At 48.1% G+C, this 12,298-nt stretch overlaps 1 protein-coding gene and 1 non-coding gene across 2 annotated transcripts in view; one reads left to right on the top strand and one right to left on the bottom strand.

The window, feature by feature from the left end:
• Positions 1-3,288: 3,288 nt before the first annotated feature.
• TRNASTOP-UCA (transfer RNA opal suppressor (anticodon UCA)) lies at positions 3,289-3,372 on the top strand. The gene has a single exon. It is a non-coding gene; the product is annotated as a tRNA-Sec (tRNA).
• Positions 3,373-4,339: 967 nt separating this feature from the next.
• LOC133057889 (ATP-binding cassette sub-family A member 9-like) overlaps positions 4,340-12,298 on the bottom strand; it is a 51,870-nt gene continuing 43,911 nt past the window's right edge. Inside the window, exons 33-39 of the mRNA XM_061145002.1 lie at positions 12,004-12,079; positions 11,798-11,892; positions 10,661-10,780; positions 10,309-10,479; positions 9,829-9,908; positions 7,490-7,545; positions 4,340-7,162 (exon numbers count right to left, since the gene is read on the bottom strand). Of these exons, the coding sequence (XP_061000985.1) occupies positions 7,067-7,162; positions 7,490-7,545; positions 9,829-9,908; positions 10,309-10,479; positions 10,661-10,780; positions 11,798-11,892; positions 12,004-12,079 (694 nt within the window). The 3' untranslated portion in view covers positions 4,340-7,066. The remainder of the gene's footprint in view (positions 7,163-7,489; positions 7,546-9,828; positions 9,909-10,308; positions 10,480-10,660; positions 10,781-11,797; positions 11,893-12,003; positions 12,080-12,298) is intronic.

The following is a 12,298-nucleotide window of genomic DNA, read 5'->3' as shown; positions in this document are numbered from 1 at the left end:
GGGTCCTCGTCCCCCGGGATGGAGATGAGCCGGTCCTGGTACAGATTTGCCAAAATCACTTTCCACCTACTCTTCTTTCTTTTTTAAGCATTTTTTTAAAAATTGGAGTATAGTTATTTTGGACTTCCCTGGTGACTCAGAGGTGAAGAATCTGCTTGCCAATGCAGGAGACGTGGGTTTGATCCCCGGGTCAGGAAGGTCCCCTGGAGGAGGAAGTGGCAACCCACTCCAGTATTCTTGCCTGGAGAATCCCATGGACAGAGGAGCCTGGCGGGATATAGTCCACGGGGTCACAAAAGAGTCAGACAAGACTTAGAGGCTGAACAACAACAGTTAATTATATTTGCTAGTGGTTTATGCAGGATATTATGGCGAGGCTGTAATATACTTGTGCTTGTGCTTGAGATGGAGGGCAGGAACTCCACCTGGACTGGGCTTTGAGAGGCTTTAGCAGGTTAAAAAACCAGCACCCTTGGACTTGTGTATAGGTGAGTTCACTGTGAAAATATTCCAAGGACTCTACCTAAAACTGCCTGCAAAGGGCAGCATTATTCTTCCAGAGGTCTGCACCGGCAACCACAGGGCAGGAAGATAAGCCACAAGTCACAGCTTTAGCACATTCAACCTTGAGCAGAGAGACAGACACAGAACATGTGTGGGCGGGGTGGTGATTAGGTAGGAGATTTGTTCATTGACTTTATTGCAGCAGTTCCCCCAATGCTTTCGTGCATAATAATAATACCACACCTTTCCATTCCGTAGTCTTGATCAACCAACGCTACACAAATATGTCTTGCTGAGCTTCTCCTGAAAATGGCAGGACTTGACTGCTCCCGAAGGGTCTTCACTGCAGGAAGACACAGTGCGTCTCAGCTGAATTTTAGCAAATAAAGAGAGTCTGGAACAGGCCTCAGTTTTCTGGGAAACACGCCAGGGATGGGGCTTGAAAAAATGAGTCAGGGCTTCAGCGCAGAGAGCCAGCAGCCCGTCCCGGACGCGGCCCTGGAGTCCCGAACCTGGAGTGACCGGGCCGCTCCCTCTCCTGCGTGGGTCGCGCTGGCCACGAAGAGAAACCGCATGGCGGCCGCAACCTTGTCCCTCGACCGGGAGCGGGCTGGCTGCCGCCCGGAGCTCTCGTCCTGTTGGTTACGAGCAGGACGATGCTCTGGTCGGTGCCGTTTCCTGGAGACGAAGCTCAGAGGAGAGGTGCGGAGCGGCGTTGAAGGAGGCACGCTGGCCAGCGCCTCGCCGGGGGAGAGCCTGCCTGCGGCTGCTATGAGCTGAGCGGCACTCTAGACAGAAGCAGACCCGGGAGGCGTGATGGGGGGCCCGGGATGACATTTGGAGGGAGGGAGACAGTTCCCAGAGGAAAGGAAGGGGTCCGGGGCCAGGGAGAGGGAGCTGGGGGTCCCCCGCGCCGCTCCGAGGGTAGAGAGCCTGTGTAGACACCTGGAAGGGGACCGCTCAGGACCGCAATGCAGGGCGGGTGTCCACGAGGGTGACCCCCTCACCACGGGGTCAGCCACAGCCCCGGAAAGTGTGGAAACTTCAGTTTGGCTCCGCCCCTCAGATGTCTCCATTGTGAATGAACACCACCGGCTTTATTTTCCCCAGTTCATATACATGCTGGAGGTCATCCAAAGTGTAGCAATCACTGAAATTCCTTATCATACATCTCGTAGATAGTTTCAGATTTTAATGGCTGATTTTTCTCCTCTGTGGTCGTGAAATTCAGAACAATGTGTCTATACTGTAGGAGCACGAAAGTTCTATTTACTGCAAGCTCATGGTAAAGAACTCACCTGCCACTGTAGGAGACGTAAGAGATGTGAGTTCGATCCCTGGGTCGGGAAGGTCCCCTGGAGGAGGGCACGCACCCGCTCCAGTGTTCTTGCCTGGAGAATCCCATGAACTGAGGAGCCTGGCGGGCTACAGTCCGTGGGGTCACAAAGAGTCGGACATGACCGAAGCATCCTAGCACAATCACAATGCATTTGAGGTAATACTGTGATAAGGAGAAGCTACACATTTCACATTCTGATTCAATACATGGTATGCAGAGTGAAAACTGGAAAGCATCTTGCATTTCTAAAATTCTTAGAGCCTGAGAGATAAGGACAATAAAAATACTTCTGTAAACAGTCTTGACGTCAGAAAAGCAGTTTAACCAGAATGGTTGGCCCTAAATTATTGTGCAGTTAAATTAAACAGCTGTAACTTCAAAAGCAATCCACCTTCTCAGGTCTCAAGACTCTTAGTTCTCCACAATTAATTTGTTAGCAAATTTTCACACTTATTTCTGGCTTAAAACCAGTTGCATCATTTTTAAAAACTGATGTTTTAATTCCATATTTTCATCTTTGTAATATCAAACATTAAATATCCCCAAACATCAAAACAGCCCCTTATTTTTCAAAATAAATGCCTCCACAGATGGTTGGCATTTATTTCTTAAAGCCTTGTTTATAATTTTGTGATGAGAAGGAAAAAAGAAAAAAAAAACACCATAACACATAAAACAAAATCAGAAAAAATACAATGAACTTACTTTTGAGAAATTTGGAGCAAGGAATTCAGGAGCACAGCTGATCCACTGGTCTCTTATTTAGAAGAAAAAGATCCACGTTTTCCCTCTGGTTTCCACTGCATCTCTAGAATTGGCTGTAACTGTGTGACATCTGTGAACACTCCCGTGAAGACCGCTTTCAGAAAAGATTCTGTTGGCACCACACTCACATGATCAGTCTTCAACTGTTTGTCTTTCCTCTGACACCCGGCCAGGTCCCGCCAAGCAGTGGCATTTAGAGGTGACTGCCTGGCCGTATCATGTGAAAAAGAGCAATATTACAGGGGAAACTCAACATCCATAGCTTTTCTCTATGACGTCTAAGATGGTATGGCTAATATCAAAATTTCAAGCACTGTCTTTCAACCAGGAGAAAGTAAATGGTTTGATCAGAGAAAAGATTTCTCCAAAGCATCATTTGGATAATTAGAGTTTTCATTCCTCTGTTCCTCATTTTCATTCAGTTCAGAATATTTTCCAATCTCCTTTGAGACTTACTCTTGGACCCATGAATTGCTTAAAAGTATGTTGCTTGATTTCCAAGCATCTGGTGATCTTCCTGTTGTCTTTGGGTTATTGATTTCTAGTTTAATTCTGTTATGGTCTGAAAATTTGTTTCGAACATCAGTCTTGTTAAGACTTGTTTTGTGATCCCAGCCTATGATCTGTTTTGGTGAGTATTCTGCATGTGCTTGAAAAGATGTATATTCTACTTTGAGCGAGCGGAGTGATCCTCAGTGGTCTGGGGTGCAGGTTTCAAACCTGTAGCTGTCTAGCGACAGTGTTTCAATTCCACCTTTTGGGCAAGCTTTCTTCTGAGCTTTTCAAGTCACCCCAGTGGTAAAGAACGCAGCTGCCAATGCAGGAGACACAAGAGACACAGGTTTGATCCTTGAGTCGGGAAGATCTCCTGGAGGAGAAAATGGTAACCACTCCAAGTATGCTTGCTTGGGATAACCCCACGGACAGAGGAGCCTGGCACGCGGGGTCGGGAAGAGTCAGACACGACTGAGCCACTGAACGCAATGAATACACACATTGCCGTTGAGTGAGTGCAGTATTGTATAAATATCTGTTGGATCTAGTTGCTTGATGTTGTTCATTTTCTCTGTTAGTTCTGTCTGCTAGCCTATAGGGTGCATGCTAAGTAGCTTGTCATGTCTTTGCGACTCTTTGCAACCTTATGACTGTAGCCCGCCAGGCTCCTCTGTTCATGGGATTCTCGGGCAAGAACACTAGGGTGGTTGCCATGCGCTCCTTCAGGGGGTCTCCCAGACCCAGAGATGGAACCCACATCTCCTGCGCTGGAGACAGGTTCTTTACCACGAGTGACACTTGGGTTTTTAGGGTGGCTTCATCATGTAGGCATGATTGTTGAAACCACTGGTGATTAACCACTGGTGACTGATTCAGCCTCCAGGCTCCCTTCCTCCCCATCTGTCAGGGGGTGGTCCTGAAAACTCCAACCCTTTAATCACGGGATTGATTTTCTTGACCACCCCCCCCCCCCCACCTGAGTCTCAGTCCCAGGTCATCTCGTTAACATAACAAAAGGCACCAATGCAGCTTTCCTCCTTTTGGGAATTCCAGAGGTTTTAAAAACTCTGTGCTAAAAAGGGGGCAAAGGCCAAGCATCCATTTCTGATTATAAACAACAGTATCACAAGGGAGGCCCTGGCGGTCCAGTGGTCCAGCTTTCACTGCCAAGGGAGTGGGTTCGAGCCCAGGCTGGGAGGCGCAGTGATGGGAAAAGGGAGGAATCATTAGACAGGAGACGCTCAAACTGCAGAAATTTATTTTCTCATGGTTCTGCAGGCTAAATGCCTACAATCATGAAGCCAGAGAATCTGGTTGCTCCCTGGTCTGCAGGCGGCCACCTGTCACTGTGCCCTCAGGGGACCTTTTCCCTGTGAGCCTGCAGGTCACTGAGGCGTCTCTCTCTCTTCTTCAGTCCAGCTCAGTCGCTCAGTCGTGTCCGACTCTCTGTGACCCCATGGACTGCAGCACGCCAGGCCTCCCTGTCTATCACCAACTCCCGGAGTTTACTCAAACTCAAGTCCATCGAGTCGGTGATGCCATCCAACCATCTCATCCTCTGTCGTCCCCTTCTCCTCCTGCCCTCAATCCCTCCCAGCATCAGGGTCTTTTCCAATGAGACAGCTCTTCGCATGAGGTGGCCAAAGTATTGGAGTTTCAGCTTCAGCATCAGTCCTTCCAACGAACACCTAGGACTGATTTCTTTTAAGATGGACTGGTTGGATCTCCTTGCAGTCCAAGGGACTCTCAAGAGTCTTCTCCAACACCACAGTTCAAAAGCATCAATTTTTCGGTGCTCAGCTTTCTTTATAGTCCAACTCTCACATCCATACATGACCACTGGAAAAACCATAGCCTTGACTAGATGGACCTTTGTTGGCAAAGGACCTTTGTTGTCCCCCTTCTTACAGAAACACAAGTGTCCTCAGATTAGGGCCCCACCCTGACAACCTTGCTTAACTTGAATTATCTCTTTATAAGCCCCACCTCCAAACACAGCCACCCTGGAGAATGGATCTATGAGTTTGCGGGGAACACAGTTCAGTACACGACCGGAAACAGCAAGGAGAGCAGCAGCAACGACTCAGCCGAGTAAGAACGTACCAGAAACTGCATCGATTTCAGAGTGTTTATAGGACGGTCAGCTGGATAGGTCACGGCATACACAGACATAAGAAAGCGGTACCGATAAAGTTCTAGCCCTGTGCAGTAGACCCTTACATCATAAGAAACAGAAGATAAAAACATGCTTCAAAACTATCAGTTCAGTTCAGTCACTCAGTCGTGTCCGACTCTCTGTGACCCCATGGACTGCAGCACACCAGGCTTCCCTGACCATCACCAACTCCCAGAGTTTACTCAAATTCATGTCCATCGAGTCGGTGATGCCATCCAACCATCTCATCCTCTGTCGTCCCCTTCTCCTCCTGCCCCCAATCCCTCCCAGCATCAGGGTCTTTTCCAATGAGTCAGCTCTTCGCATGAGGTGGCCAAAGTATTGGAGTTTCAGCTTCAGCATCAGTCCTTCCAACGAACACCTAGGACTGATTTCTTTTAAGATGGACTGGTTGGATCTCCTTGCAGTCCAAGGGACTCTCAAGAGTCTTCTCCAACACCACAGTTCAAAAGCATCAATTCTTCTGTGCTCAGCTTTCTTTATAGTCCAACTCTCACATCCATACATGACCACTGGAAAAACCATAGCCTTGACTAGATGGGACTTTGTCAGCAAAGTAATGTCTCTACTTTTTAATATTCTGTCTAGGTTGGTCATAACTTTTCTCCCAATGAGTAAGTGTCTTTTAATTTCATGGCTACAGACACCATCTGCAATGATTTTGGAGCCCCCCAAAATAATATTGTTTTCTGCCATAAGGGTGGTATCATCTGCATATCTGAGGTTAGTGATATTTCTCCCGGCAATCTTGATTCCAGCTTGTGCTTCTTCCAGCCCAGTGTTTCTCATGATGTACTCTGCATATAAGTTAAATAAGCAGGGTGACGATATACAGCCTTGACATACTCCTTTTCCTATTTGGAACCAGTCTGTTGTTCCATGTCCAGTTCTAACTGTTGCTTCCTGACCTGCACACAGATTTCCCAAGAGGCAAGTCAAGTGGTCTGGTATTCTTGTCTCTTTCACAATTTTCCACAGTTTGTTGTGATTCAAAATTGTAAGAAGGGTTTGTTTTTCAAACTTTCCTCGACTTGATCATTCAAATTCTCACTACAATCACTTTAACAGGTCTCGCATCTTGTGCGTCGTCACAACAGATACAACATGACTGTACAACCTGAAATCTGAGAAGTGACGGGAAAGGGAGATGAGCACACGAAGAACAGGTGCAAAGAAATGAAAGGAGCAAGACCGCGCTCCCGTGACATTGTTGGATTCCGCTTCCCTTATAGCAACCGTTAGCGTCCTGTCTTACTTTATACTTCTCGTTGTTTAGTCATTGTTTAGTCTTGTCCAATCTTGTGATCCTATGTGGCCCACCAGGCTCCTCTGTCCATGGGATCGCCCAGGCAAGAATACTGGAGTGGGTTGCCATGCCCTTCTCCAGGGGATCTTCCCGATTCAGGGGTCAAACCTGTGTCTCCTGCAGCGGCAGGCGAAATCTTTACCATTTAGCCACCTGCCTACTTAAAAAGATGAGACAATAGTTAAGATTTTAAAGGTCAGAGAAAGAAAATTAATTTCTGTATCATTCTCAGAAACATAAAAATTCCATAATTAGGTGCATTTAAAAATCTGCTGCTGTATGGAACCATGGTTTCAATTGCTGTTTTGGAAGCTGCCTGGTCCGCTGAGCATCACTGATCTGACCTTACTCCTGAGTCCTGCTATCCATCATGTTATTGAGAAAAGTGATGACGTGAGTTTCAAAAGCATTTTGAAATCATATCTGAGCCAAGCCATATTAACGCTATAAAATATTGTCTTAAAAATGGTGGATTTGGGCTTTAAGGCTCTTCCTGCAGGAGCTTCCACCTCACAGAGAGATCAACTTCCTCATTAGAATCATCCCGCTCCTGCTCCTTGCAGAGTTCCAAGAAAACCTGCAACGGAGGAAGAAATAAAGAGATGGGGTGACCACTGCTTCCTGTAGCCCCGAGTGAGTGCAGAGCGTGTGCACACCTTCTATCTTCATATTCCGTGAAGGGTAAAGTGTTAGCCACTCAGTCAAGTCTGATTCTCTGGGACCCCAAGGAGCCCACCAGGCTCCTCTGTCCATAGGATTCCCCAGGCAAGAATATTGGAGTGGGTTGCCATTTCCTTCTCCAGGGGATCTTCCCCACCCAGGGACTGAACCCGAGTCTCCCACGTTGCAGGTGGCTGCTTTACCCTCTGAGCCACCTGCTGTGAGATCTGAAAAACGGACCCACCTGCTCCAGGCTGCTCTGGGAGAGGCTGTACTCCTCCAAGTCGAAGTTCTGTTTAACTGCAGAAGGATGGGCATGTATTAGGACTGCAAATGTCTTTCACTTATAAATTTGCCAAGCCATGTACCAAGGGCACACACGGACAGATCTTAAAGATAAAAGGCGAGGTAATAAACTTGGATTAAATATGGGAATGCACATTCACCACATGGTCCTCTCTCTCACCATCTTAGAGCTTCGGCAGAGGGGCCACAAGACTGAAGCCTGGACCCGAGGTCCTGGATCGCCCGTGCGGGTTGAGCTAGAGGCTGGACCACCGCCCGCAGCCGCTCCGCATCCGCCCTCACTTTCCTCCACCCTGCTCTCTGCTCCAGAGCCCGACTTGGGGGGCTCCTCCTAAGAGGTTCCACCAGTGGAAAGCCCAGGAGGAGGGGCAGAGGAAAGAGGAGATGGGGCTTTTATCCCTCCTCTTCCTCTCTGACACCAAGCGTGTCCTTTGATTGAAGGTCACTTCTTCCCTCAAGGTGGCAGATTCTACCTGAGTCGACTCCCAGGGTCCAGTCACTGCCCCCTCTCTCATCCCTTTGGACCCAAGAATGGGAACCCTGGTGTCCAGTCCAGCCTCAGGTGACTGCACTGTTCCTGGCACCTCGCCAAACAGCCCCTTTATAAACAAAAAGCCCCCGGAGTTACCCTTTTTTTTTTTGTTTAATTTATGGTTTTTTTGTTATGGCCTGCATGTGGCATCTTCCCTGACTGGGAATCAAACCTGTGCACCCCGCATTGGAAGCGTGGAGCCAATCACTGGACCACCAGGGAAGTCTGGAATTATTCTAGTTTTGAATTTACTACCTTTTACCCGTGTGGATTGTGACTGAGAGTCCAAACAAGCAAATACATAAGAGAGAAGAACCAGGCGTGGAAAGAAGACCCCGGAGAGTCGAGATTTCTCGTGGACAGTTAGTTACTAGATCCACATCGCCCCTGGCCTCTAGGAGAGCTTGCTGTTGTTTAGTTAGTTGTGTCTGACTCTTTGTGACCCCATGGACGGCAGCCCACCAGGCTCCCCTGTCTGTGAGAAGAACACCGGAGTGGGTGGCCCTCGCCTTCTCCAGGGGATCTTCCCAACCCAGCAATCAAACCCGCGTCTCCTGCATTGGCAGGGCGGGTTCTTTACCACTGAGCTGCCTGGGAAGCCCCTAGAAGACCTACTAGACACCAGCTGTGCCCCCAACCACACCACCGGCTGTGGAAGCTAAAGCCGCAGGGAGCCTCATTTTACAGAGCTGCCCCTTCACAAACCACGGGTGTGCGGCCGCCCCATGCCTGTCACGTCTGTGGTGCCATTTCCCCAACAGCATTCCTCACTTTGTGTCTCATTTCATAATGTGACATTATGTGTCACATTTTGCTAATTCTAAAGATATTTCAAATTTTCCATTCTGATTCTATTTTTCATGCTGATCCGTGATCTTCGATATTATTATAAAAAAAGATTACTACTTGTTTAAGACTCAGATGGAGGCTCTCATTTTTTAGCAATAAAATATTCTAAATTATGGCAAGTAATTATGGTTTTTAGAAATAATGTTATTGCACACTTAATAAACTGTGGTACAGTGTAAACATCATTTTTTGGGGATGTGGACCATTTTTAAAGTCTCTACTGAATTTGTTACAATATTTTTTCTGCTTTATGTTTTGACTTTTTAGCTTCAAGGCATGTTGGATCTTAGCTCCCCGACCAGAGATTGAACTTGCACCCCTTGCGTTGGAAGGCAAAGTCTTAGACACTGGACTGCCAGGGAAGTCCCCTAAATATCACTTTCATATGCCCTGGGAAACCAAAAAACTCATGAGACTTCCTTTATTGCAGTATTCAATATATAGTGAGGGTGTGGAACCCAACCCACAATACCTCTGAGGTCTGCCTGTATCCCCAGAAGTTGCCAAATCACTGGTTGAGAACCACTGTGTTAAAACCTTACTATTCACTTATAGTATGTGAAGTGAAAGTTGCTCAGTCGTGTCTGACTCTTTGCGACCCCATGGACTGTATAGTCCCCGGAATTCTCCAGGCCAGAATACTGGAGTGGGTAGCCTTTGCCTTCTCCAGGGGATCCTCTCAACCCAGGGATTGAACCTGGCCTCCCGCATTGCAGGTGGATTCTTTACCAGCTGAGCCACAAGAGAAGCCCTTACCGTATAATACAGTATGACACTACACTTATAGTAAAACATCACATTTTTAGGCCCACGTGTTAATACTTCTTATGCTGGTTTTAGGCAAGACTTGAAGGTGGTCTGTCTCCAGAGGCTCACCCCGCGGCAGGCACTCTCACCTGTCTCTAAACTGAAGAAGGCGTGTGATAAAGGGTGCACATCCTCAACAGGCAACTTGTAGACCACGAGGGAGGCGAACCTGGAGGCGAGGAGAGAGAGCTGAATTCAGGACCCGAGGCACGGCCGCGAACAGGCGCCGCGTCTCGGAGCGGGCGGCAGGCTCGTCCGGGGCTCGGCTGCGCGCCTAGAACTATCGCAACACTGTGAGGTCAACTGCAATTCAATATATTAAATAAACAAATAGGCCCTTGAAAGTGAAAAGAAAAGAAAAAGGGAGAATGTTAATTCCCTTACAAGAATCAGCTTCCAAACCAGGACTTGGTTCTCTTATTTCCCTCTTGTGCTATCCCTTGGAATTGGATGTTTCTCTACTCACTCAAGTCCTCATGATTCCCATATAGTTTAAAAAAAAAAAAAAAAACATGAATGAGAAGATGAAGCTTTTATGTCTCGCCATCACAGAAAAACGGAGCAAAGACCAAGATGAAACAGAATGAGCCGGCGTCGACCTCTCCTGCCGAGCAGCCTGGGGGAAGAGCCTCAGGACCTCGCAGTGCAGAGCCTCCAGCTGGGCCAGGCTCTTCAGCTTCATCTCCAGCAGGTAATCTCTGCCGAACTTGCTCTTCAGATGCTGGACGGAGCCGACGCACCTGGTGGTGAGAGGAGGCTCAGCGGCAGGGGAAGCGAGGGGAAACCCACCACTGGGGACGCCGGGCCCTGGGACCAGGGCAGCCGGCCAGCCCAGCTCCACGCAGAGACCACGGTGTGTGGGGGGGATGCCCTCTCTCAGAGCGCGCCCGGGGACCCAGCGTGGGCTTGGCCGGCACCCACCTCAGGCTCCCAGACACCATGACGGCCACACGGTCGCACACGGCCTCCGCCTCGGCCATGGAGTGGGTGGTCAGCAGGGCGCCCCTTGCCGCGTTTCTAACAGAGGCCCGGATCAGCTGCCTGGAGTGAGGCCACGGAAAATAAATGTCAGCTAGCGGGGAAGCTCCAGACGGTGTGAAAATGACGTGACGGCGTTTCCACTGGCACTTATGAAACAAATAGTGAATTCAGATTCACTCCTCAAAGACAGGAGGTTCAGAGGGACAACGGGTACAGAAAGAACCAAGAAAACAGGGCGTCTCATTCGGAGCAGGGCTTGGGCTGGATGTAGGGAGTGATGGTAGGTACACGCTTGTCTACAAAGATGCTGTATTTCAATCAGATTTATGAGAAGGCAGTAGGAGGAAAGATGAGACCTTATGAAAAAGCGTGATAACAATGACATATGCCCGAAAGCACAGAAATGACAGATTTCAGAAAATTCTTAGTGATTAGAGAATATATTAAGTATAATCTATAACAAATTTTTGAATCATTATATTGTACAATTGAAACTAATATTATACATCAATTATACCTCAATAAAAGAATTTTTAAATAAGATAAAATGAATATTTTGCATGTCAAAAAAGAGAATACATTGGACTTTATTCTTCCTTCCATAAGAATTATGTATTCGGTGATGTTGCAAAAGATTTAAACTTAATAATAGATTGATCTGATTAAATATAAAAATGAGCCTTGAATACTTACTTGGAAGAGCTAAGATGAAAATGAAATTTTTGTTCCAATTACCTTTTTCTCCTTAATAAAAACTGGATGTGATATGACATCAGGATTTTTTTCTTCAAACTGTTTCTTTCTGGTAATGTGGCTATCTTTCCCTTTATAAACAATGATTTAATTTTTTTTCTTTTTTTTATTGCGTCAAGGACATTTTTAGTGGGAAATTTCAGACTTCCAAATGACAACTGCAAAGCAGTTGCTTAGGTGCATTCATACAAGTGAGTCCAAGGGGAAGAAAATCTTTCAGCACACAAAATAATCACCAACTCTCACCACTGGATCTGACATGCTTTTGAGGGTCAGCTGTTACAGGTGACATATTTGCTTGGGGATGCTCCCCACGCCCCTCACCACATCCGCAGCTGCCCCTCGGGGTCCATCCCCGTGGTCGGCTCGTCGAGAAGCAGCACGGCCGGGCCCCCCAGGACGCTCAGTGCGAAGCTCAGCTGCAACGGAGAGGAGCCGCATCGGCGCCGGCCTAGGGGCGCGCGGGGCAGGGGGCACCCCCGTACCGGCCTGGGGGCGCGCGGGGGGAGCCCGGCCCCGCCCCGCCCTACCTTTCTCTTTGCCCCTTCGGGTAAGGCCTTGGCGGGGAGTGCCATCTGGTCCTGCAGCTTCAGCGCGTCCGCCAGCCTGCGGGAAGCAGCGGGAGTCAAACCCACAGCGCCCTGCTTGGGGCGGGGGATGCGCGGGGGAGAACCAGCAAGTCAGAACAGATGCTACGGCAGAGAGTTTAAACGAGGCTCAGAGTGATCCTAAAATTGAAACCACCTAGGGTGTTTTATGAACCCTTCTTGGCAGCCAGACTCTTACTTGCAGTGACTTCTCTCTGTACTGAGAACAGTGAGTGGA

Source organism: Dama dama, chromosome 5 (genome assembly GCF_033118175.1).
Source record: "Dama dama isolate Ldn47 chromosome 5, ASM3311817v1, whole genome shotgun sequence".
NCBI classification, from domain to species: domain Eukaryota; kingdom Metazoa; phylum Chordata; class Mammalia; order Artiodactyla; family Cervidae; genus Dama; species Dama dama.
The sequence above is the reverse complement of the archived record's forward strand: the minus strand, read 5'-3'. Positions and strand labels throughout refer to the sequence as shown.